General features: G+C 46.7%; 1 protein-coding gene across 8 annotated transcripts in view; it reads right to left on the reverse strand.

The window, feature by feature from the left end:
* SPTAN1 (spectrin alpha, non-erythrocytic 1) overlaps positions 1-22,512 on the reverse strand; it is a 101,404-nt gene that overhangs the window by 54,511 nt on the left and 24,381 nt on the right. For 5 of the 8 annotated variants that reach the window (XM_070955595.1, XM_070955598.1, XM_070955594.1 and 2 more), the window contains 16 exons: positions 22,361-22,496; positions 20,678-20,779; positions 19,159-19,296; positions 17,719-17,829; positions 15,130-15,207; positions 14,800-14,955; positions 12,654-12,858; positions 12,362-12,543; positions 10,362-10,605; positions 8,970-9,092; positions 6,790-7,007; positions 5,792-5,884; positions 4,273-4,407; positions 2,865-3,013; positions 2,273-2,332; positions 920-1,118 (listed from right to left, as the gene is read on the reverse strand). In XM_070955595.1, coding sequence (XP_070811696.1) covers positions 920-1,118; positions 2,273-2,332; positions 2,865-3,013; positions 4,273-4,407; positions 5,792-5,884; positions 6,790-7,007; positions 8,970-9,092; positions 10,362-10,605; positions 12,362-12,543; positions 12,654-12,858; positions 14,800-14,955; positions 15,130-15,207; positions 17,719-17,829; positions 19,159-19,296; positions 20,678-20,779; positions 22,361-22,496 — 2,329 coding nt within the window. The remainder of the gene's footprint in view (positions 1-919; positions 1,119-2,272; positions 2,333-2,864; positions 3,014-4,272; positions 4,408-5,791; positions 5,885-6,789; positions 7,008-8,969; positions 9,093-10,361; positions 10,606-12,361; positions 12,544-12,653; positions 12,859-14,799; positions 14,956-15,129; positions 15,208-17,718; positions 17,830-19,158; positions 19,297-20,677; positions 20,780-22,360; positions 22,497-22,512) is intronic. The other 3 variants (XM_070955600.1, XM_070955599.1, XM_070955596.1) reach the window with 1 other exon arrangement.

The raw sequence follows: 22,512 nt of genomic DNA on the forward strand, positions 1-22,512 counted from the left end.
AAAGGATGCAAAGAAAGGACCAGCTGTCTGCAAGGAGCATAAATCCTTCCAGAGCTGAAGAAGCTTCTTGGATGAGAAGCAAAACGTCTTAAAGAAAAAAGAAAGCCCAGTTTTTGCCTTTGGTACATCTTTTTAAGGAAGCTTCTCTTACATTGATTGGATGGTCCCAAGAGAAGGTGCCCCAAAAATATCAACAGCCAGGTTCTTTCCAATGGAGACCCTTTAGACAGAGGAGTCCAACCTTGGCAACAAAAGTTGTGGAATTCAACTCCCAGCATGGCTGGCTAAGGAATTCTGGGAGTTGAAGTCCACAAGTCTTGAAAGTTGCCAAGGTTGGACACTCCTTGCTCTAGGACAGGGGGGTCAAACTTGATTTCATTGAGGGCCACATCAGGATTGTGTTTGACCCGGGGGGGGGGCATGTGTGGCCAGGGGAGCCAGTTCGATGTCACTCGAGGCTCCGTTTTTGGCCGCAAAAGCCTCCTGCAGCCTTCTGCCAGTGAAAACGGAGCCCAGCCTCCTGGGCTCCGTTCTCGCTGGCAAGAGGGCTACAGGAGGCCATCATGGCCGAAAATGGAGCCTGGGAGGGCCGCACGTGGTTCTCCTGAGTGAGCTCCATTTTTGCTGGCAGAGGACTACAGGAGGCCATCACTGCTGAAAATGGAGCATGGGCATGTGGTCCTCTTAAACTCTGTTTTCGCTGGCAGAGGTACCGTGGGCCGGTCCTTCACTGTTTCCAGGGCGGCCCTGCGGGCCAGATCTAACCACCCCACGGGCTGGGGCCAGCCTCCGCATTTGACACCCCTGCTCTAGGAGGTCGCCATCCTGACCATCTTGTTTCGGCCTCTGAGATTAGGGGAAGGAGGAGTATGGGTTCGTGCCTCTCATGGCTGCCACTTGACCCGTTCCCATCACCCACCTTCTGGAAGTCGTCAAACTTCTTCTGCAGCACCTCCACCTGTTCGAGGTCGGCCCCCATCTCCTCGTTGGCCAGGGTGGCCTCCTTCTCGTGGATCCACTGCTGCAGCTCGTTGGCCTCCCGGAAGAGCATGAATTTCTTACAGCTTTTCTCCAGCATGTCTTTACGTTTCTCTCCCAGTTCCAGGAGGGAGTGGTACCTGCAGGGCAGAAGGGAGGAAGCAGACGAGAGGGCCCGGTCAGAGGGCGCCGGATGAAGGTGGCAGTGTCACACAACCAGCCCATCTCCAGAGGCTTTGAGCTTCGCGAGCAGAGAACCGCTGCCTTAGAAGCGCTCTACGAACAATCACAGCAGACCCAGCAACAACAAGCGGATGGCGGCTGAGAGAAAAGGACGGTCCTTACAGCCCTGAAATTCCAGACTCCTTCATCCTCGGGGCTCCGCGGCAACTAACCAGATGGGCTCCAGATAGGGACAGATTGTAATGGCGGAAAGGAATTGGGAGGACTGTATTCCCTGGAGCGCATCTGAGAGAAGCAGCAGGCTAGGAAAACTGTACAGGGAATCCTTGATTTACGACAGTTCATTTAGTGACCGTTCGAAGTTACAACGGCACGGGGGTGGGGAAGGTGATTTAGGACCATTTTTCACACGCTTACGACTGTTGCAGCATCCCCAGGGTCAAAATTCAGGCTTGGCAACCGACTCATGTTTATGACATGTTTATGTCCAGATATAAACTCATGTTTATATCTGGGAAGCCAGATTGACTAATTTAACAACTGCAGTGATTCACTTATCAACTAGGCAAGACACGTCGTAAAACAGGACAACGCTCACGTAATTGTCTCGCTGAGCAACGTAAATTTTGGGCTCAGTTGCGGCCGTAAATCAAGGACTACCTATATTCCCTAGAGCAGGGGTCTCCAACTTTGGCAACGTTAAGCCGGGAGGACTTCAACTCCCAGAAATCTGGGAGTTGAAGTCCTCCCGGCTTACCGTTGCCGAGGTTGGAGACCCCTGCTCTAGAGCACATCTGGAGGGCATCACCCTGGGAGAAGGTAGCCCAGATCTAAAGAACCAGCGTCAATAAATTGTTTTTTTTTCCTCCTGTTTTACACCAAAGAGGCTCTTGAGCCACTCAAAATGTCTATGAGAAATGGGAGAGACTGTGCTTTTTTCAAACACTTCCTGAAGAGTCCTTGGATTCGAGAGAGAGAGAGACCCGTTCAGCTGTACACTCCTAAGAGAAGGCTACCCCAGAAAAAGGCAGAAAGACAGGGAAAAAAAAAAAACACCAGCAGCTACTTGAGAGACACAGCGTGGTTTTAACGACAGCTACGACCTACTCACAGTTCTTCCACCTGTTTCATACGCAGAGATACACTGCCGATCTCCTTAGTAAGGAAAGTCCTGCACAGATAAGAGAGAGAGGGAGGAGCACAGCAGAAAAAAAGCATGCACAAAAATTAGTCTGATTAACAAAAACGAAGGGGAAGGAAAGGCGCTGTACAACACAAACACAAAGGGCTCTTTTGGGGCAAACGACGGAAGGGAAGAGGACAGTTCGAGTGGGGAAAACGGATGGGGGTGAGGGGGATACACACACACACAAAGACAAACAAACATCACAGTAGCGTGAAGAAAACCGGGGCGTGATTACCGAGACCCGATCGTACAGTTCCCATTCAGTCAACAGAAGACAGGGCATGATTTTTTTTTTTTTTAAAAAAAAGGCTAATGAGGACAAGAAGCAGTTGAGTCTCAGGTTAGGAAGGAAAAGATTAAAAAATAAAAAGAGGAATGCGGGTGATTTATTTTTTTTCAACGGAACTGATTGCGGGGAAAGAAGCAAGAGCCGGCCATAGAAACGAGGGAGCTGGGAGTTAACATCCTTCTGGAGAGACGAGGGTCGATTCCTAATCTGGTTAAATCAAAGCCTTACTGGTGGTCGATCTGTTCTTGGCGCAAAGCGATGCTGCCCTGTTCCTCTAAGAGGTTTTCGCGGGAGGTGGACTGCGCCGGGTCCAGCTTCTTCACGTAAGCAGCCGGCACGAATCCCTGACGGTCGTTCACTTCCACTTTCCACCAATCCTGCAGAGGGAGGAGGAAGGGGAAAAAAATAATAAAAGAAAAAGGGAAATAAAAAGGGAATGGAGAAGGGGGGGGGAAGGAATCGGCCTTGGGTTATGTTTTGGACTTCTGCAAAAGAGGTGCAACTCACTGTTGTCACCAACACCCCCCCAAAAGGTAGAAAGGAGATGAAGAGCATAGCTGGAACCAACGAAGGAGAATATTTGTAGCTCGGGGTTGAAATGAGGGGTCCTTGGTGGTCTCTGAGGTGATCTTTTTTTTTTTTTTTTTATTTGATTTATATGCCCTCCTCCTCTGGAGACTCAGGGCGGCTTACAGTGCGTTAAGCAATAGCCTTCATACTTTTGTATATTTATACAAAGTCAGCTTATTGCCCCCACAAACTGGGTCCTCATTTCACCTACCTTAGAAAGGATGGAAGGCTGAGTCAACCTTGAGCCTTGCAGAGATTCGAACTTACAGTAATTGCAGACAGCTGGTGTTAATCACAATGCTATCAGTCTGCTGAGCCACCAGGCCCTATCTGGCAGACGTATCATGACCCAACCAAGTAATGGCATCGGTCAGTGGGGAAATCTAAAATTTGTTACTACCGGTTCTGTGGGCGTGGCTTGGTAGAGGGAGGGTAATGTGACTGGGTGGGCGTGGCCAATTTTTTTTTTAATTTTTTTTTATTAAAGATAGACAAACAAAAACATACATACATACAATACACAACATAGACAAACTATACATTAAAATCAAGTCTTACAACTTGAGCCTTAAAAAAAAAGAAAGTTACCTCGGTATTGTATATTACTGTATATATATATATATTACTTTTAAAACCATTTTTTCTACAATCTCTTCGGCAAAGAGGTTGTAAAAAAAATGCTTTCAAAAGGCTCTGACGATCCCAGCTGAGTTGCCTGATCGGCAGAGGCTTTTTTTCTTTTAAATGCCTCTGACGATCCCAGCAACTCAGCTGGGATCTTCAGAGGCATTTAAAAGGAAAAAAAAAAAGGTTTTGTTCCTTTTAAAGGTCCTTGGTGAGCCTGCTTGTTTCTTTGCAAACGTTTCATGACCCTAACTAGGTAACATCATCCGTGCTAGCCCAGTAGCCTACCACAGTACGATAGCACTGATGATGTTATCTAATTGGGTCATGAAATGTCTGGAAGAAAACAAGCAGGCTCAGAGAGCACCAGGGACCCCCTCATAGCTGGAACATTTTGAAGGTTCTGTGGCTGATTCAGAATTTCACAGGATCCGGTTTTTACCTTGTTGGTGCTGTTCAGGAGAGTCAAAATGTCCCCCTTCTTCATAGTGACCTCGCGAGGGCTCTTCTCCTGGTAGTCGTAGAGGGCCAAGACCAGCTCTTTGCCTGTTTCGTCATCTGTAGGGGCCACTTGTTGCTGGAAAAAAGAGAAACGGTTCCTTGGATTAAATTCTCGGACTAAGGATGGGTCCTTGGACTTCGGAGCACGCTGAGATGGGTGCCCTATTCTCCTGGTGGCTGGATCACTTCAATTGCTCAATTCAATTCAGAACTGGATCCTACGTCAGGGGCCTGTGAGGGACATCAACATCTGGAAAAAGGCCCCCCGTCAGTCAACAGGAGTGCTGATTTACCACCAGCTTATCAAGTACATGAGCCTGGGTGGCGCAGTGGTTAGAGTGTAGTACTGCAGGCTACTTCTGCCGACTGCTGGCTGCCTGCAATTTGGCAGTTCAAATCTCACACCAGGCTCAAGGTTGACTCGGCCTTCCGTCCTTCCAAGGTGGGTAAAATGAGGACCCAGATTGTTGGGGACAATATGTAGACTTTGTAAACTGCTTAAGAGAGGGTTGTAAAGCACTGTGAAGCGGTATATAAATCTAAGGGCTATGGCTGTCTGTCTGTGTCTCTATCTCTATCTATCTATCTATCTATCTATCTATCTATCTATCTATCTATCTATCTATCTATCTCAGCTATCTATCCACTCTACCTCTTTATCTTTGTCATCCTATCTATCTATCTATCTATCTATCTATCTATCTATCTATCTATCTATCTATCTCTCAGCTATCTATCTACTCTACCTCTTTATCTTTATCATCCTATCTATCTATCTATCTATCTATCTATCTATCTATCATCTATCTCAGCTATCTATCTACCTCTTTATCTTTATCATCCTATCTATCTATCTATCTATCATCTATCTCAGCTATCTATCCACTCTACCTCTTTATCTTTATCATCCTATCTATCTATCTATCTATCTATCTATCTATCTATCTATCTATCTATCTATCTATCTATCAATCATCAGCCATGGTGGCACAGTGATTAAAATGCAGTATTACCAGCTAACTGTGCCCACTGCCAGCAGTTCGATCCTGACCAACTCAAGGTTGACTCAGCCTTCCTTCCTTCCAAGGTCGGTCAAATGAGGATGCAGATTGTTGGGGGGGCCAAAGGCTGACTCTGTAAACTGCTTAGAGAGGGCTGTAAAAGCACTGTAAAGCAGGATATAAGTGCTACTGCTACTTAGGAGGCGAGGGCTTGGCAGCAGAAGCAAACAACAGCCGACGTCTTTACAGCCAGCCATCGACAGCTAAAAAGGCACACACAATAGGCACCATATAAGCACCACGCACGCACACACACACACACACACACACACACCAACCAGAAACGCACACTCTGCTGGAGAGAAATTCCCTGAAGATGGGCTCCAGCACGAATCCAGAAGCTCGAAAGACAAAAAAAACCCGACTGGATCCTGAGACATCCCCATCTCTTCTTCTTACCCGACAGGCCTGGGCCTGCTCCTTCAGGGCTTGAATGCTACTGCCGTAGGCGGAGAGATCGGACATCAGAGCTTCGTGCTTCTTGAGAAGAGCCTGAAAGGAAGAGAAAAAAAACCCCCCATCTTTAGACCTCTCTCGGGTTTTACCGCGTTTCCCCAAAAATAAGACCCTGACTTATATTTTTTTGAACCCCAAAATAAGCGCTAGGCCTTATTTTCGGGAAAGTCTTTTTATTTTGGGGCCCGTGGAGCAAGACGGGGCTCCTCTTGCCATATTGCCTGATTTCCAGTTCTGTCTCCTTAACGCAGGGGTCAGCAACCTGCGGCTCTGGAGCCGCATGTGGCTCTTTGGGCCCTCTGCTGTGGCTCACCACTGGCTGGCCCCGCCCCTCACCCTCCCCTCCCAGTCATTCCTTGCCTGGCCTGAGAAGGTAAGGGCGACGGTGGGGGATGGGAGGAGCAGCCAGGGCAGAGAGAGAGAGATACAGAGAGAGGGAGAGAGAGAGACATAGAGAGATACAGAGAGGGAGGGGGGGAGAGAGGGAGGGAGGGGAGAGAGAGAGATGTCAAAAAGGATTTTGTGGTTCCTGGTGTTTTTTAACAACTGGTTCTCTGCCCTAATGACCAGCTGGGTAGGCGTGGCTGGGGGATGGGAGTCATGTGACTGCCGCAAGTGAGTGACATCAAGTTGGCCACGCCCAGCCAGGTTTTGTGGCTCCCGGTGTTTTCTTTTCTGTGGGAAATGGGTCCAAATGGCTCTTTAAGGTTGCAGACACCTGCCCTAAACCTAACCAGAGGAAATGGTGGGGACCGGCTGTGCATGCGGTTAAATATTTTCGGGGAGGGCTTATTTCAGTGCATGTGCTCAAAAGCCCGATTGGGCTTATTATCCAGGGAGGTCTTATTTTCGGGAAAACAAGGTATATGGACCAGGTCAGAAGTTCTCACGCAGGACCTTCACACCATGCCCAGTTGTGATCTAGGAACAAAGGGACGCACCTCGGCGGAGTCCTCATCCTTTCCGTAGTCTGTGCTCCCCACGATGGGCTCCTTCTCCCTCATCCAAGACTCGGCCTCGTTGGCGTCGGCGAAGTACTGTTGGGCCTGCAGAGAGTCTTCCAAATCTTGACGGCGCTGAGAAGCCTTCCCTTTCAAGGTTTCCCACTTCTGGTTGAGGTCGTTCAGTTTGATTTTCACGTCTTCCGCGGCAAAATGCCCTAAGCGACAAGAAGCGTGTTTCTTCTGGTTAAGATTCGGAGGTGGGTGTCAGCCTCTATGGTGCTTGCTTGCTTTCAGCTGCCATTGTAACAGGAGTGGGGAGGCATGGCTGGTATTTGGGAGGGGAGGGGGAGTGAGCTGGTGGAGATGTCTCGGAAAAGGGAGGAAAATTCTCACTGTCTTCATGGCAGCTGCAGAGAGAGCCGATAGCTGTCAAGGTCAACCTTTCCAGCATACCAGATAGATGGGGCCGCCCGAAGAAGTACCCCACATCAGAGGTGGGTTTCAGCAGGTTCTGACCAGTTCTGGAGAACCGGTAGCGAAAATTTTGAGTAGTTCAGAGAACCGGTAGTAAAAATTCTGACTGGCCCCGCCCCCCATCTATTCTCTGCCTCCCGAGTCCCAGCTGAATGGGGATTTTGCAGTAACCTTCCTCTGGATTGGGGAGGGAATGGAGATTTAACAGCATCCTTCCCCTGGAGTGAGGTGTCAACTTGCAAAGCTTTCAAGTTGCCATGAGAACTTCATCCCAATTTGGGATGAACACCCTTTGACTAGTGTGGGAGTAGGAATAGATTTCCAGAGAAAAAAATTGTAGACTACAGGAACCAGGAGCACCACTCTGGAGACCCTGAGGACACAAATAAACCTTTAAGTGGCCTCAACGATCCTCAGAAAGGATGCAAAAGACCAGCTGTTTTCAAGGAATATAAATCCTTCCATTCCCCACCATCATCCAGTCAGAGCTGAAGAAGCTTCTTGGATGAGAAGCGAAACCATCTTCAAAAGAAAAAAACCAGAAAGTCCAGGTGCCTCTTGAAAAAGCACCTTTGGGACAACCATGACCTGGAGGACTGAAAATCTCTACAGATTTTTAGCTATGCAATTTGGGATGAAGAATCCTTCAAATAGAGTAGGAGTAGGAATGGATTTCCAGAGAAAAAAATTGTAGACTACAGGAACCAGGAGCACCACTCTGGAGACCCTAAGGTCACAGATAAACCTCCAAGTGGCCTCAACGACCCTCTCAAAGAACGCAAATGACCAACTGTCTGCAAGGAGTATAAATCCTTCCATTCCCCACCATCCAGTCAAAGCTGAAGAAGCTTCTTGGATGAGAAGCGAAACGTCTTCAAAAGAAAAAAAAAAGTTCAGTTGCCTCCAGAAAAAGCATCTTTGGGATAATAATCATGACCTGGATGACTCCACAGACATAACAGAAAGGAAACTTCCTCCACTAAGTGACATTGTAATCGTAATGTAATACGTGTGAATCGCGGCTTTAAACTTAATGTAAAATGCTTTAAACTCAGTCTGTAGAAAATTCGATCTTTATAACAACGGTTTTCAGACCCTGGGATACCTTACCTGATTTAGTTGTCTCGGAAAGTATCTTCCACAGTTTTTAAATCTAACTACATTTTGGTGGACCTCACCCCATCTTTAAGAGGTCCCTAGGGGGGTGGGGGGGGTCTCAGTGGCTAAGACGCTGAGCTTGTCGATCCAAAGTTCAGCGGTTCGAATCCCTAGTGCCGCGTAATGGAGTGAGCTCCCGTGACTTGTCCCAGCTTCTGCCAACCTAGCAGTTCGAAAGCAGGTAAAAAATGCAAATAGAAAAAATAGGGACCACCTTTGGTGGGAAGGGAACAGCGTTCCATGCGCCTTTGGCGTTGAGTCATGCTGGCCACATGACCTCGGAGATGTCTTCGGACAGCGCTGGCTCTTCGGCTTTGAAACGGAGATGAGCATCGCCCCCTAGAGTCGGGAACGACTAGCACATATATGCAAGGGAAACCTTTACCTTTACCTTTAAGTGGGGGGGGGGCTGTCAGTGCACTAACGTACTTGTCATCCCTGTCACATTTTAATATTTTTTTTTTTCATTTTGCCCGTTCAAATTTGTAGTTTTCATTTGACGCGTAAATGAAATAAATGAAAAATAAAGAGAGGAAGAGACGCACCTTCGTCTATCATGGAATTTCCTTTCTGGGTGACCGCTTTAATGCGGGGTTCGTGGCCAGCGATCTCCGCTTGCAACGCTTGGTGTTTTTTCAGCAGGTTCTGGACCCCAATGAGGTCTTTGCCTGGAATGAGAAGGGAAGGACGTGATCAACAGCCGTTCCAATAAAAATGCTTACAATCCCTGAATGAAAGAAACACAGGGGCTGTCATAAGCCACCTTACTTTGTAAACACAGGTAGTCCACGATGTACAACCACAATTGAGCCCAGAATTTATGTTGCCGTGTGAGACTTTGGTTAAGTGAGTTTTGCCTCATTTTACAACTTTGCTTAGCACGTTTGTTAAGCGGATCAATGCAGTTGTTTAAATTAGTAACGCTTCCCCCGTTGACGTCGCTTGTCCGAAGGTCACAAAAAGGAGATCACATGCGACCGTCATAAATGTGAACTGAATGTGCATGTATATTAACCCATAAGGTGTGGCTACAATATTATTACAAGTAGTCCTCCAATTACAACAGACCATTCAAAGTTACAACAGAAATTGAAAAAAAGGGATTTATGGCAGTTTTTCATACTTATCACCATGTGGTCAATATTCAGAGCTTGGCAACTGACTCATATTTATGACGGTTTCAGTGTCCCGGACGCATCCGAGCATCAAACATCTGCATGTAAATCCCGTGACCCTGGGGATGCTGCAACGGTCGTAAGTGTGAAAAATGGTTCTAAGCAGGGGTGAAATGCTCCCGGTTCGGACCGGATCACCCGACCCGGTAGTGATGGTGGTGGGTGGTTCGGAAAACCGGTAGCAAAAATCCCTGCACCCTCCCATCATACCCAACTGAGCCGCACGATCATCAGAGGCTTTTTTTTTTTTTACTTTTAAAAGCATGTTTTCTACAACCTCTTCCGACGAAAAAATGCTTTTAAAAGTTAAAAAAAAAAAAAAAGCCTCTGATGATATCACACGGCTCAGCTGGGATCCTCAGAGGCTTTTCAAAGCATTTTTTTCTGCAACCTCTTGGTCGAAGAGGTGGTAAAAAAATTGCTTTGAGAAGTCTCTGACGATCCCAGCTGAGCTGCCTGAAGCATTAGGAAAAATCCTTTGAAAAGTTTAAAAAAGAAAAGAGTTGGCCACGCCCACCCAGTCACATTAACACCCCCCACCAAGCCACCCCCACAGAACTGGTAGTAACAAATTTTATATTTCACCCCAGTCACGTTTTTCAGTGCCATTGTAACGTCAAATGGTTGCTAAATGAACTGTCGTAAGTGGAAGGCTACCTGTATTTCCCTTTACGTGGTGTTATCGATTAGCTGCTCAAAACTAGCCATTGTTATCAATGAGTGTGGATGTGTAAACACGTCTTGCACTCTCCCTGCGCTAACCTCGGTTGGTCGATGCTGCGATCGGCTCCTTCTCTCGGATCCAGGTTTCTTCGTCTTCGACGTCGCGGAAGAGCTGCTGAAGGCGGAGGGAGTCCGCCAGTTTCTGCTTGCGGGACACCATCGGTTCCTTCAGGGCTTCGTAGCGGGCCACCAAAGCCTCCTGCTTCTTCTTGATGTTGTCCGCGTCAAAGTGCCCGGCCTCTTGAAATTGGCGAGCCTGGATGGTGATGCCGTCGATGCGGTCCTAAAACAAGAACTGAAGATCAGCGGTAGCCACCTTGCAAGGACCACCTCTCTCTATTCTGAACAAGTCCAAAAGTTACGTTTTCCTTCTTCCATTGTCCTCTGAACAAATCCAGTGTTAAGTCCCCTTCTCATGATTTATGTAGGTATTTATGTATCTCTTGATTTATGTTGATTTCCTTTATTTAATATCCTATTATGATTTAGGTTGTTAGCTTATTTAGTGTCCTATGGTTATCACTGAGTTTGTATCTTATTTTATGATGATTGTATTTTATGGTTACGATCCTGATTTATCACTTGTTGCTTGGATGTACACTGAGAGTTCATGCATTGGAGACAAATTCCTTGTGTGTCTATCACACTTGGCCGATAAAAAATTCTAATAATTCTAATTAATTCTAATTCTACCAATAATTCTGCAGTTTACACACCAGGGACACATTCACTGTGTGTCTATCACACTTGGCCAATAAAAACTTCAATTCTAATTCTAATTCTAATAATTCTAATTCTAAATTAATTCTAATTCTACTGGTAATTCTGCAGTTTATGCACCGGAGACCAATTCCTTGTGTGTCTATTACGCTTGGCCAATAAAAAATTCTAATTCTAATAATTCTAATTAATTCTAATTCTAAATTAATTCTAATTCTATTGGTAATTCTGCAGTTTACGCACCAGAGACCAATTCCTTGTGTGTCTATCGCACTTGGCCAATTGTCAGCACTTCAAGCTGCATTTACTCTAGTGCTGACATTGAGCCAGGCTAGGATTCGATATTGGGATAAAACTTAAATATTAGAAATCCAAATCTTTGGTCAAGGCAGAAGTGCCTCTTCCGTGCCAAGGTGCTGAATTGATACAAGGTATTTGACGTAGGTACAGCATTGTAAAAGGGCAAACTGACCCTAAACAGATACATCCTGTTGTTTACTGTTTATTACACCTCAAATGTCATGTATATCCTAGAGAAGAAAAACTGCTTCCCTTACTGTCCTTTTTACTGCTCTTGAGGCGCCTTTGAGCCCCTTATCTCCTCTTTTATTATGTCTTGAGCTCCGGAGCTGAGAACCTGAGCCTGTGGGAATCAGGCTGTTATGTCTTTCCTAGAGATAGATTAAAGGGTAACTTCTACGTGCGAAATGTTGCACTCTTCGTAATAACTTTGTCTTTATACTGTATAAATATCTGGTTGAAATCAGTCATCACTGTTCAGACTTTTGTTTCGTGGTCCTCGGACTGTTTGAACCTTTGCGCAAATAAAAACTCTTTCCTGCACTGAAGAGCTTGTCCTAGTCCGTTATTTTTCCTACAACAACATAAGGAGAAGCGGAGGCGTCTGGAAAGGGACATTTGACTTTTCACCTACTTATTTTCCCTGGAGATAATATCCCCTAGGAGATGGGATGAGAGGGGGGAAATTCCTTTGAGCTGGAGCGGTAAATTAGGGGTAGAATGACTTGGAAGATGGCCAATGAGAGCAGGGGAGTGGGGAACGGAAAGGGAGGGTTTTGGGTCTGGAAGTCAGTGTTGGCTTCGATGAGTCGGAGGTAGAATGTCGTGCTTAATAAATGGGAATTTTGCTTCAAAGATTTTGTTTGAAATGCAATTTATTTGAGATGACCTCGAAACCTGACACCAATAAAGAATTCAATTCTAATTCTAATAGTAATTCTAATTCTACAGCCCTCCAATCACGACTGGTCTCCCTCGAGGGGAGGACTGGGCAGGTGGGGAAAGAGAAGGAGCTGTACCTGGTGGGCAGCTACGTCTGCCTCCAGCAGGGCATGTTTCTTCTGCAGATTCTGAACGTTGGTTAGGTCTTTGCCGTAATCGTCAGAAGCCAGGTGGCCTTCCACTTCGTACAGCCACAGCTCAATGTCCTCCACGTTGCGGTTGAATTGCTGCTGCTGGTTGGCTTCACACAACTTGATCCCTGGAAGGGGAGAAGGGGAAGACTTCAGAGCTCTTGCGCACTTACGAAAGGCCTTTGAGACCCCATCTTTCTTCTTGTCTTCCCTCCCTTCCTCTTTCTCCACCTTGTACCTTTCAGCTCAGTTGCTTCCAGCAGTTTTTTCCACAAGCTGAGGACTTCGTTCATGCGAACGGCCACTTCGTCTGAGGCGTAATGTTTCACGTCCATCAGGTTCTGCCCGGCTTTCTCGAGGGCATCGATGCGACTCTGATTGGCCGACAGCTCGGCTTCAAACGCCTGGTGTTTCTGGACCTTCCCTTGTAGGTTGGACGGGTCCTACGAAACGGAGGAGATCAGATCAATGGCAGTTGGGTTAGGTCAAGGGTCAGCCACCTGCAGCTCTGGAGCCGCATGTGGCTCTTTCACCCCTCTGCTGCGGCTCCCTATCACTCAAAATATGCGTCCCAATCGCCAATGTGCGACACCCACCAGCACATGATTTATTGAGCTTTTCAACCTCCGGTAGGCTAACCATAGATAAATCCAAGACAAGAAAAGTTTCAGAAGAAAACAGAACGTTGAATTCAACTACAGATGTTAGTTTTGTGACAGCACAAGAAATAGTCAGGCACGGGAGGGGTTTTGTGGCTCCCGGTGTTTTCTTTTCTGTGGGAAATGGATCAAAATGGCTCTTTGAGTGTTTAAGGTTGGGTTAGGTCAATCTTGGGGATTCAGTATCATGGGAGACAGGGATTATAACAGTTGAAGGACAGCAAAGCTGCATTCCCGAATTAGGAGGAATTGGTTCCAAAATTGTTGAAACTTCCTAACTATTAAAAGCAGGAAGCATCTCTTAATGTTGCAGGTAGTCCTCAACTTACGACCACAATCGAGCCCAACATTTCTGTTGCTAAGTGAAACATTTGTTAAGTGAGCTTTGCCCCATTTTATAACTTTCCTTGCAACCATTTTTAAGTGAATCATATTGCCGTTGTTAAGTTAGTGACACGGCTGTGAATCTGGTTTCCCATTGGCTTTGCTCGGCAGAAAGTCAAGCAAAAGGGGATCACACGTGACCCCGGGACATTGCAACCCGTCATAAATATGAATCAGATGCCAAGGATCTGAATTACGTGATCGAGGGGAGGCCGCAACAGCCATAAGTGAGAAAAAACAATCATGAGTCACTTTTTTCAGTGCCGTTGTAACTTCGAATGTCACTGTTGTTAAGTCGAGGACTATCTGTACTGTTCTTGTAAAGAGAGAAGGGACTGGATGCGTGAAGGCTGGGGAAAGAGGGATAGTTTGGCCAATTGTAGAAAAGGATTTTTGGGTGGATTCAAGAGAATAAAAGAAACCCTAGACCAGAACATTCTTTTTTTTCTGTTGGAATTCATTCCTGGAATGTATTTTTATGCAACAACTGCAATAGTATTTAGCCAGTAGATGGCAGCGTTTACAAGTTTGGATCTACGGTATATACCAGGGGGCTGCAACCTTAAACATTCAAAGAGCCGTTTGGACCTGTTTCCCACAGAAAAGAAAACATCGGGAGCCACAAAACCTGGGTGGGCGTGGCCAACTCAGTGTCACTCATTTCTACCAGTCACATGACACCCTCCCCTAGCCACGCCTACCCAGCCGGTCATTAGAGCAGAGAACCGGTTGTTAAAAAACACCAGGAACCACAAAACCCTTCTGATCTCTCTCTCTCCCTCTCCCGCTCTCTCCCTCCCTCCCCCCCCCCTCTGTCTCTCTCTCTCTCCCCCCCTCTCTCTGTATCTGTCTCTGCCCCGGCCGCTTCTCCATCCCCCGCTGTCCACCTTACCTTCTCAGGCCAGGCAAGGAGTGACTGGGAGGGGAGGGTGAGGGGCAGAGTCAGCCAGTGGTGGGAACCCCCGACAGGGAACCACAGCAGAGGGCCCAAAGAGCCGCATGCGGCTCTGGAGCCGCAGGTTGCTGACACCCGGTATATACTCTGTGCTCTTTTGGTTTAAGTAGAGTTTCCTGTTAGTTTAAAGTAGTTGAGCAGTAAAGCACATGGTGACTGTACTGTTTGCTCTGTGGTGCTATAGAATTTCTAACTCTTTCTTTCTCTTTCTCTTTCTTTCTTTCTTTTTCTTTCTTTCTTTTTCTTTCTTTCTTCCCTTTCTTTTTCTTTCTTTCTCTTTCTTTCTTTCCCCTCTCTCTTTCTCTCCTCTTTTTTTCTCTTCTTCTCTCTCCTTTCTCTTTCTCACACACACACATCCAACAATATATATCGCATTGCAGCCACACCTTGTAAGCCTCATCTGTTGCAGTTTTCATCTTTTCATTGATCCAGCTTTTCAGCTCATCCGAGTCTCTGAAAAACTGCTGCAGGTGGAAGGAGTCGGCTAGCTGTGTTCGACGCAGCATGGCCCGTTCGTGCAAGGTGTTGCGACGGCTCAGCAGCTGGCGGAAGATAGGAACACAAAAGCCTGAATCGATAGCAACAGTCCTTGAGTCCTTCTGTTTTCTTTCAATAGCAGCCTGCAGGTAATTCCTCCCCACACCCCACAAAAGATACCAAACAAAGGAAGGGCAACTAGGAAATAAGCAAGATACGAGGTTGCATTTGAAACTTACAGCATCTCTGCGGGTGGCCACGTCTTCCTTGGCATAGTGGTTATTCTGAATCAGTTTTGTTGCAAATTCATCCAGGGCCTATAAATAAAAAAGTATTTATTTACTCAGGAAATGAGATATTGATTGTAAGCCTTTTGAACGACTCCACTTATTGGAGACTCTGAAGAAATAAATAAACCTCTCATTGGCATCAAGAGGTTGTAAAATATAATGGCCAGCATGGACACAGTTGAGAAAATTAGGGTGGGTATCATCTACTTACCTTCCTTACCGGTTTGGAAGTGCACATGCCCCGCCTGCGCACACATCACATGCATGCACAGACCTTCTATGCATGTGCAGAAGGTACTGAACACATTACTTCCTCGTTTTAACCAGTTCTCACCGGATCGCGCGATCCGGTAGCGATCTTGGCGGCTGTTTCGGCGATGCGGTAGCGATGTTGGAGTGAAGCTCCGCCCACCTGCCTGGGTGTTGTTACTTCCTGGTTTTAACCAGGTTTTAATTGGTTGTTACTTCCTGGTTAAAACCAGGAAGTAACAACACCCAGGCAGGTGGGCGGAGCTTCACTCCACCATCGCTACCGCATCGCCGAACCAGCCGCCAAGATCGCTACCGGATCGCCCGATCTGGTGCGACTGGGAGGATTTCACCCCTGGTGGGTATCCCTATTTTGAGTGGGTGGAGGAGGCAGGTGGAATTGTTAGTTACCACCAAAGGAATGATATGAAGCGGGTGTCAGGTTTCAATATTGTCTCAAATAAAATAAATTGCATTTCCAAACAGATAGTCTTTGAAGAAATCTTTCATTTTATTTAGCACGACAATCTGGCCCCGATCATGGCGTAGCCAACTCTGACTTCCTGCCCCCGCACTCTCCCTTTCCGTTACCCAAATCTCTGCGTCTCATTGGCCTTCTTCCAAATCACTCTCCCCATATCTACTACTTAAGCTCCCAGGAATGTCCCCCCTCCCATCTCATCTCCTAGGGGATATTATCTTCAAAGAAAATAAGTAGGTGAAATGTCAAGCGTCTTCTTGTCAGCTGCCCCCTCTTCTTCTTCTTATGTCAGCACTAGAGTAAATGCAGGTTGAAGTGCTGACAGCGGAATTATAATCATATCCTACATATCGTGGACCAAAACCAATTAAAATAAAACTGCAGTGTTTATCCTTCAGTCTGAAGAAAAGAACAACGCACAGCTATCTTGATAGCCCCAAATTTTAATCTCAGCTGATATACATCTCACTTCCTTAGACACGAGAGCCACACAGGTGACCTGGGGCCAAAGGCATTTTTTTCAGCCCAACCCACCTCATACAGTTGTTATGGTGAGAAAATAAAAGAGAGTGTCTTATTTCTGCTGCCTTGAAGGGTATAAAACAGTGGTGAAATTCAAAAATTTTCCCTACTGGTTCTGTGGGTGTGGCTTGGTGGTCATGTGACCGGGTGGCATGGCTTGGTGGTCATGTGACCGGGAAAACCAACTATCACACTTTACACACACACAAAAAACGTAAAAGCTATACAACGGACTCACACACAATGCAAAAGCAGCTGGACTTCACACAAAATGGCCCCTGCAATAAGCAGGAACCTCACAGTCACAGAGAGCTCAAAAACCAACTATCACACTTTACACAAAAATACCGGTTGGGGCAACAGGTAGTAAAAAAAAAAAATGCTTTAAAAAGTAAAAAAAAAGTTCCGAGAATCACACGGTACAGCTGATTATCACAGCTGACTGTCGGAACCTTTTTTTTTTTTTTTTAACTTTTTAAAGCATTTTTTTACTAGAGGTTCTCGCGAACCAGTAGCATTTTCACTATCGTCCCAACCGGTAGCATTTGACCCCTGGTACAAAATCAAGGTGGGTTATAAGTCCCCACCTTAAATACCTAATTGCAAAACCAAGCAGGGTTATCAAGTGGCAAGTTCTGATGAATAATTTAATTGGCTTAATGACCTGGAACTAATTATAGAGGCTATCTTCCAATGGGGCTAACCCATGAAAATCTGGGCCATGTAACCAGGGATAGCTTGGCTTGATTAGTGAAGGCTTTAAAAAAGTAACTTTGATGGTGTAATCTTCCATTCTAGGGAATTTAAATTGGGTAGGTTCTCAAATATGTGGCTGTAACCGGTCAGTCCTAGAGGAGATCAACCCTGACTGCTCCTTAGAAGGCCAGATCCTGAAGAGGAAACTCAAATGCTTTGGCCACCTAATGAGAAGGAAGGAAGGACTCCCTGGAGAAGAGCCTAATGCTGGGAACGATGGAGGGCAAAAGAAGAAGGGGACGGCAGAGAACGAGGTGGCTGGATGGAGTCACTGAAGCAGTCGGCGTGATCTTAAATGGACTCCAGAGGATGGTAGAGGACAGGAAGGCCTGGAGGAACGTTGTCCATGGGGTTGCGATGGGTCGGACATGACTTCGCAACTAACAACAACACACTACAGCAAACCGGGGGGGGGGGGGGTTGCTAAGTGTTTTGTATTTTTTAAAGTAATTTTTTAAAAAATCAAGTGGAATGAGGACCAGTTGTTGCTCACCACTCCAGGGAAATACATCGACCCAAAAATGGCTTACCGTGATTTTCTCTTCTTGGGCGCTAAGTGACTTCTCAAAATCTTCGTGCTTCTTCAGCAGGGCCTCCACGCTGTCCAAAGAGTCCCCAAGATCTTCATTGAGCAAGAAGGCCTCGAAAAGAAAACAGGACGTCAGAAAGGGCCAGATTTAGCAAAGTCTACAAAGTGCCACTGTGGAAGACGGACAAGAGAAAGGCTGTTTGGGTAGAAGGCAGAATATCCTGGTGGAACAGAGGAGACACAAGATCTGGAGATGGTCATCAGAGCCACCGGAGTTTTGAAAAAGAAGCAGGAAGAAAAGATGACCCCGTGCAAAAGGACTGCAAGTCACTTAAGGATGCCAGGCCTGCAAAAGCTAGCAGACTGGCCAAGTTATGTGCACCCACAACACCTCAGAATCTGCCCCAGCCTGATTTTCTTATAAAAGAAAGACCCTCGACTCTGTTTGGTTGAAGTGATAGGTCCTTTTATTAAAAGATGTTGGTTGCAGCAGTGTGAGGCTCGAATTGAATTTCCCGCGTTCAAAAGATACGAGTGTTTCCCTACATGCTAGCCATGACCAGTCCGTCTTCGGCCAATATGAGTCTGCCCAAGTCAGTGATGGCTAACCTTTTTGCCGTCATATGCCAAAAGTGGGGAGAGTGTGGGGGGATCACGCGTGTGCATGCCCACACCCATAATTCAATGCCTCCCTGCACTCTGCACATGTACATGCAACCCCCCCCCGCACTCCCCCTGCTTTTGGCACACGACGGCAAAAAGATTACCGATGGGCCCGGTAGGCCCGTTTTTTCGCCCTCCCCAGGCTCCAGAGTCTTTCTTGGAGCCTGGGGAGGGCGAAAACGGCCTCCCCCACGCCCCTGGAGGCCCTCTGGAGGCCAGAAACAGCCCATTTCCCAACTTCTGGTGGGCCCAGAAGGCCTGAAAATCAGCTGGATGGCGCATGCATGCGCGCTGGAACTGAGCTACGGCAACGTTCGTGTGCCCACAGATATGGCTCTGCGTGCCACCTGTGGCACACGTGAGATAGGTTTGCCATCACAGGCCTAGGTGTTTTGAGAATGCTGAGTGGCCCCTAAACCTTTTGGGCCCCAGGGACTGGTTCCATGAAACTTTTTTTCCATGGATCGGAGGGGGCATGGTTTCACATGCTGCCTGCATGTGAATGGGGCTTTGCTTGTTTGCGCGGCCTAGGTGCTGGCATGCTGCACACCGGTGCCAGTCCCTGGACTGGGAGTTGGGGACCCCTGGTTTCAGGTAATCCATATTCATTCTCAGGGTGCACGGCACAAACTGGTTCCAAGCTCTCCTGCTCTTCGTCAAGCTGTCATTCCCCCTCCCAACTTCCCATCACATATTGCCCATTTGTTTCCTCTCCTAGCCTTTGATGGCAGGATGGCGGCAAGGCGCCAAGCTGAAGCTGACAGATCTGTCCACTCACCTCTTGTTTGCTCATCCAATTGTCCACCTGCTCGGTGTCCCGGTAGAAAAGCTGCAGGTCCATGCATTGCTCGTACTGCTGCCGACGAAGCTCCCAGAGTTCCAGCAGGGCTGTTCTTTCCTCGGAGAGGATGGTCAACTGAGAGGAAAAGGGAGAAACCATCTGGACGTCAGAGGCTAGCAGTCACAACAAAGAGTGGTTCCACACATTCCTGAGAATGGGGTTGATCTGGAAAATCTTATTTGCCTATTAGAATAGAATGAGTCCAACCCCCTGCTTAGGCAAGAAACCCTACACCACTTCAGACAAATGGTTATCCAATCTCTTCTAAAAAAAACTTCCAGTGTTGGAGCATTCACAACTTCTGGTGGCAAGTCGTTCCACTGATTAATTGTTCTCACTGTCAGGAAATTTCTCCTCAGTTCTAAATTGCTTCTCTCCTTGATTAGCTTCCATCCATTGCTTCTTGTCCTTCCCTAAGGTGGTTTGGAGAATAGCTTGACCCCCTCTTCTTTGGGGCAGCCCCTGAGATATTGGAAGACTGCTATCATGTCTCTTCTAGTCCTTCTTTTCATAAGACTACAAATACTCAGTTCCAGCAACCATTCTTCATATGCTTTATCCTCAAGTCCCCTAATCATTTTTGTTGCTCTTCTCTGCACTCTTTCTAGAGTCTCCACATCTTTTTTACATTGTGGCAACCAAAATTGGATGCCGTATTCCAAGTGTGGCCTTACCAAGGCCTTATAAAGTGGTATTAACACTTCACGTGATCTTGATTCTATCCCTCTGTTAACACAGCCTAGAACTGTGTTGGCTTTTTCGGGAGGTGCTGCACACGGCTGGCTCATATTTAAGTGATTGTCCACTAGGACTCCAAGATCCCTCTCACAGTCACCACTATTGAGCAAGGTACCACATATACTGTCCCTGTGCATTTTGTTCCTGGTTTCCTTATCAGAGTGGCAATTAGATTGTTAATATGTCAACCCTGAAGCTGACCTGACCGGAGTCATATTAGAGTTTCAGTGTTGCCACACTGGAGCGGAGAGAAAGGGAGGGGGGATTAGAGATAGAGGGCTTTGTGTAGCCAAAACAAAATATTTTCTCTTGAGAAGCAAGGTCATTCTCACACCTGGACCGTGGGAGGAGGAGTGAGGTCACCAGACGACCAGACAGTGTCTTGATTGGACCATGTGACTGACTGATTGGGGTTTATTGGAAAACTTTCTCTTTTAACTAGGGGGAAACCGTGGGAATCTTTAGAGTCGGTTTGCGCCAGATCTGTGCCAATATATTTCCAATAAAGCTATTCTTTGAGGAATCTACCTGTCTCAGAGTTTTGCTTGATGTTGGAACTATTACTTGGAACCCTGACATAATCAAGCCAATTTGAGGATGGGGAGCTGGTCAAAATACTTTCCTGAGAGGAGAGGAAGAAATAATGTGGATCCCCCCACTGGGCTCTAAACACCCCCTCTTTCTCCTTCACTTTCTTGCTGGCGGTAAAGTCGGTTACCTTTTCCTTCACTTCATCAGACGCATAATGTCCGGCAGCAAGCAGGGCCTGTCCAGAGTCGTCCGCGGATTTAAAGCTGTCTTCGTGAGCGTCGATTTCTCCCTGCAGCCAAATAACAGTCAAGGACAATGGTCACATTGTCGAGCCACACAGAAACAAAACACCCACACCCACAAATGCACACAGGAGTGTCTTTTCAGCAGAGCGGACGACGCATCCGATAACAATCAGGCTGTCAGGCCTGGAAGCCATCTTTTGCATTGGGCCTTCAGGTCTGCCACATTGACTGCTGTGGGAAACGGGGAGGGGGGATTGTATGGAGCAGGGGTGATATATACCGTATTTTTCAGAGTATAAGATGCACATTTTCCCCCCTAAAAGGAAGTGAAAATTTAGGTGCGTCTTATACACCAAATGTAGCCCTGCCCCCACCCTTTGGCCTCTGCCTCGCAGCAGTTACCTCCTTGCAAGCAAACAGCAAGAAAAAACAGCTCCTTTCAGCTTAATTAGCACAAGTTGATTAGATCGGCCTCCCGACTCTCAGCTGATTTGCTCTCAGCTGTTTTGCACAGGGCTCTGCTGCTTGCTGCAAAGAGGTAAATTGCTGGAACAGATTTTTTTTTCCTTGTGCTAATCAAGCTATGCTGAAAACGAAAATGAAAGTAAAGCAGGCTGTTTGCTGCAACGTTGCAAAATTAGGCAGAGGCAGATTTCTTTTTCTTCTTTTTCCTCACCAAAAAAAGGTAGGTGCAAAGAAAGAGAAATTTAGGGCAAAAGAGGAGAGTTCAAGATTTTAAAACCCAAAAGAAAAAAAGGAGAAAGAAAAAGGCAAAGATAAAAATGGGAAGGGAGAAAAAGAAATGAAAGAGATAGATGTTACACATATTTAGAATTGAAATATGAATAGTAGGATAAAAGTGGTCCCTTCCACCACTGTTAATCTGTTAAAAGATTTAGAGAGCAGCTCTTAAGGCAAGTTTGTCAACTCAAGGACCTTGTTGTCAGGCCTAGAAGCCATCTTTCTCCCTGCATCTTCAAGCCTGCCACATTTCCTACTGTGGGAAATGGGAGGGGGGATTGTATGGCGCCAAGGTGATATATAGTCATGATAACATTCCTTTCTCAGAGAGTCAAGGACGTCTTGCCCTGCACCTGGAAGGCTGGAACTGGGAGGGATCTTCAACTGGGATGGTCTATTGATTGGACCACGTGATGGACATGTGGGTATTGGGCAGGGACTTGGACTTTCCTTTGGGTGGGGAAAACCTGGAAGCTTCCAGATTCGGGTTTTCCCGGATGTCCCAATATGACATCTCTAATGAAATGGAACTTTGAGGAACTTCAAGCCTCGGAGTTTTCTTTCTTTTGTTGGGGGTGTTGCTTGGAATCCTGACACAGGCAGAGTTCTCAAGGCCAAAATGTATCTGAGAGGACCAAGGAAGGCCTTGGTGGCCCATCCATAAACTCAATTCAAGACAAAATGCAGCAGCTGGGCATTTGACATCCAGTTTTGTCAAGGTTCTGCTTTTAAGGGGAAGGGAGCTGACATGCCAGCTGGATGGATTCCTGGGAAGCCACTGCCAGTTGCTCTCCATCAGGCTGGCTAAAGGGTATCTGTGGTTCAACCTGCTATCAAGCTTCTGTTCAGTCTCCCAGGAAAAGGCCCATGGCGGTCCTCTTTACCTTATGTTCCTGGTGTCTATCCAGCAGGGCCTCCGCTCCCGCTACATCGTTGGCAAGCTCATCAGCATTAATTAGCGCTTTCATTTCAGTCACCCAGCTGGTTAAATCCCGAAAATCGGCCAGGAATCGCTGCAGTCTTCGGGTGACGAGAG

This window comes from Pituophis catenifer, unplaced genomic scaffold (genome assembly GCF_029215685.1).
Source record: "Pituophis catenifer annectens isolate HBS135680 unplaced genomic scaffold, rPitCat1.0.hap2 SCAF_17, whole genome shotgun sequence".
Lineage (NCBI taxonomy): Eukaryota > Metazoa > Chordata > Lepidosauria > Squamata > Colubridae > Pituophis > Pituophis catenifer.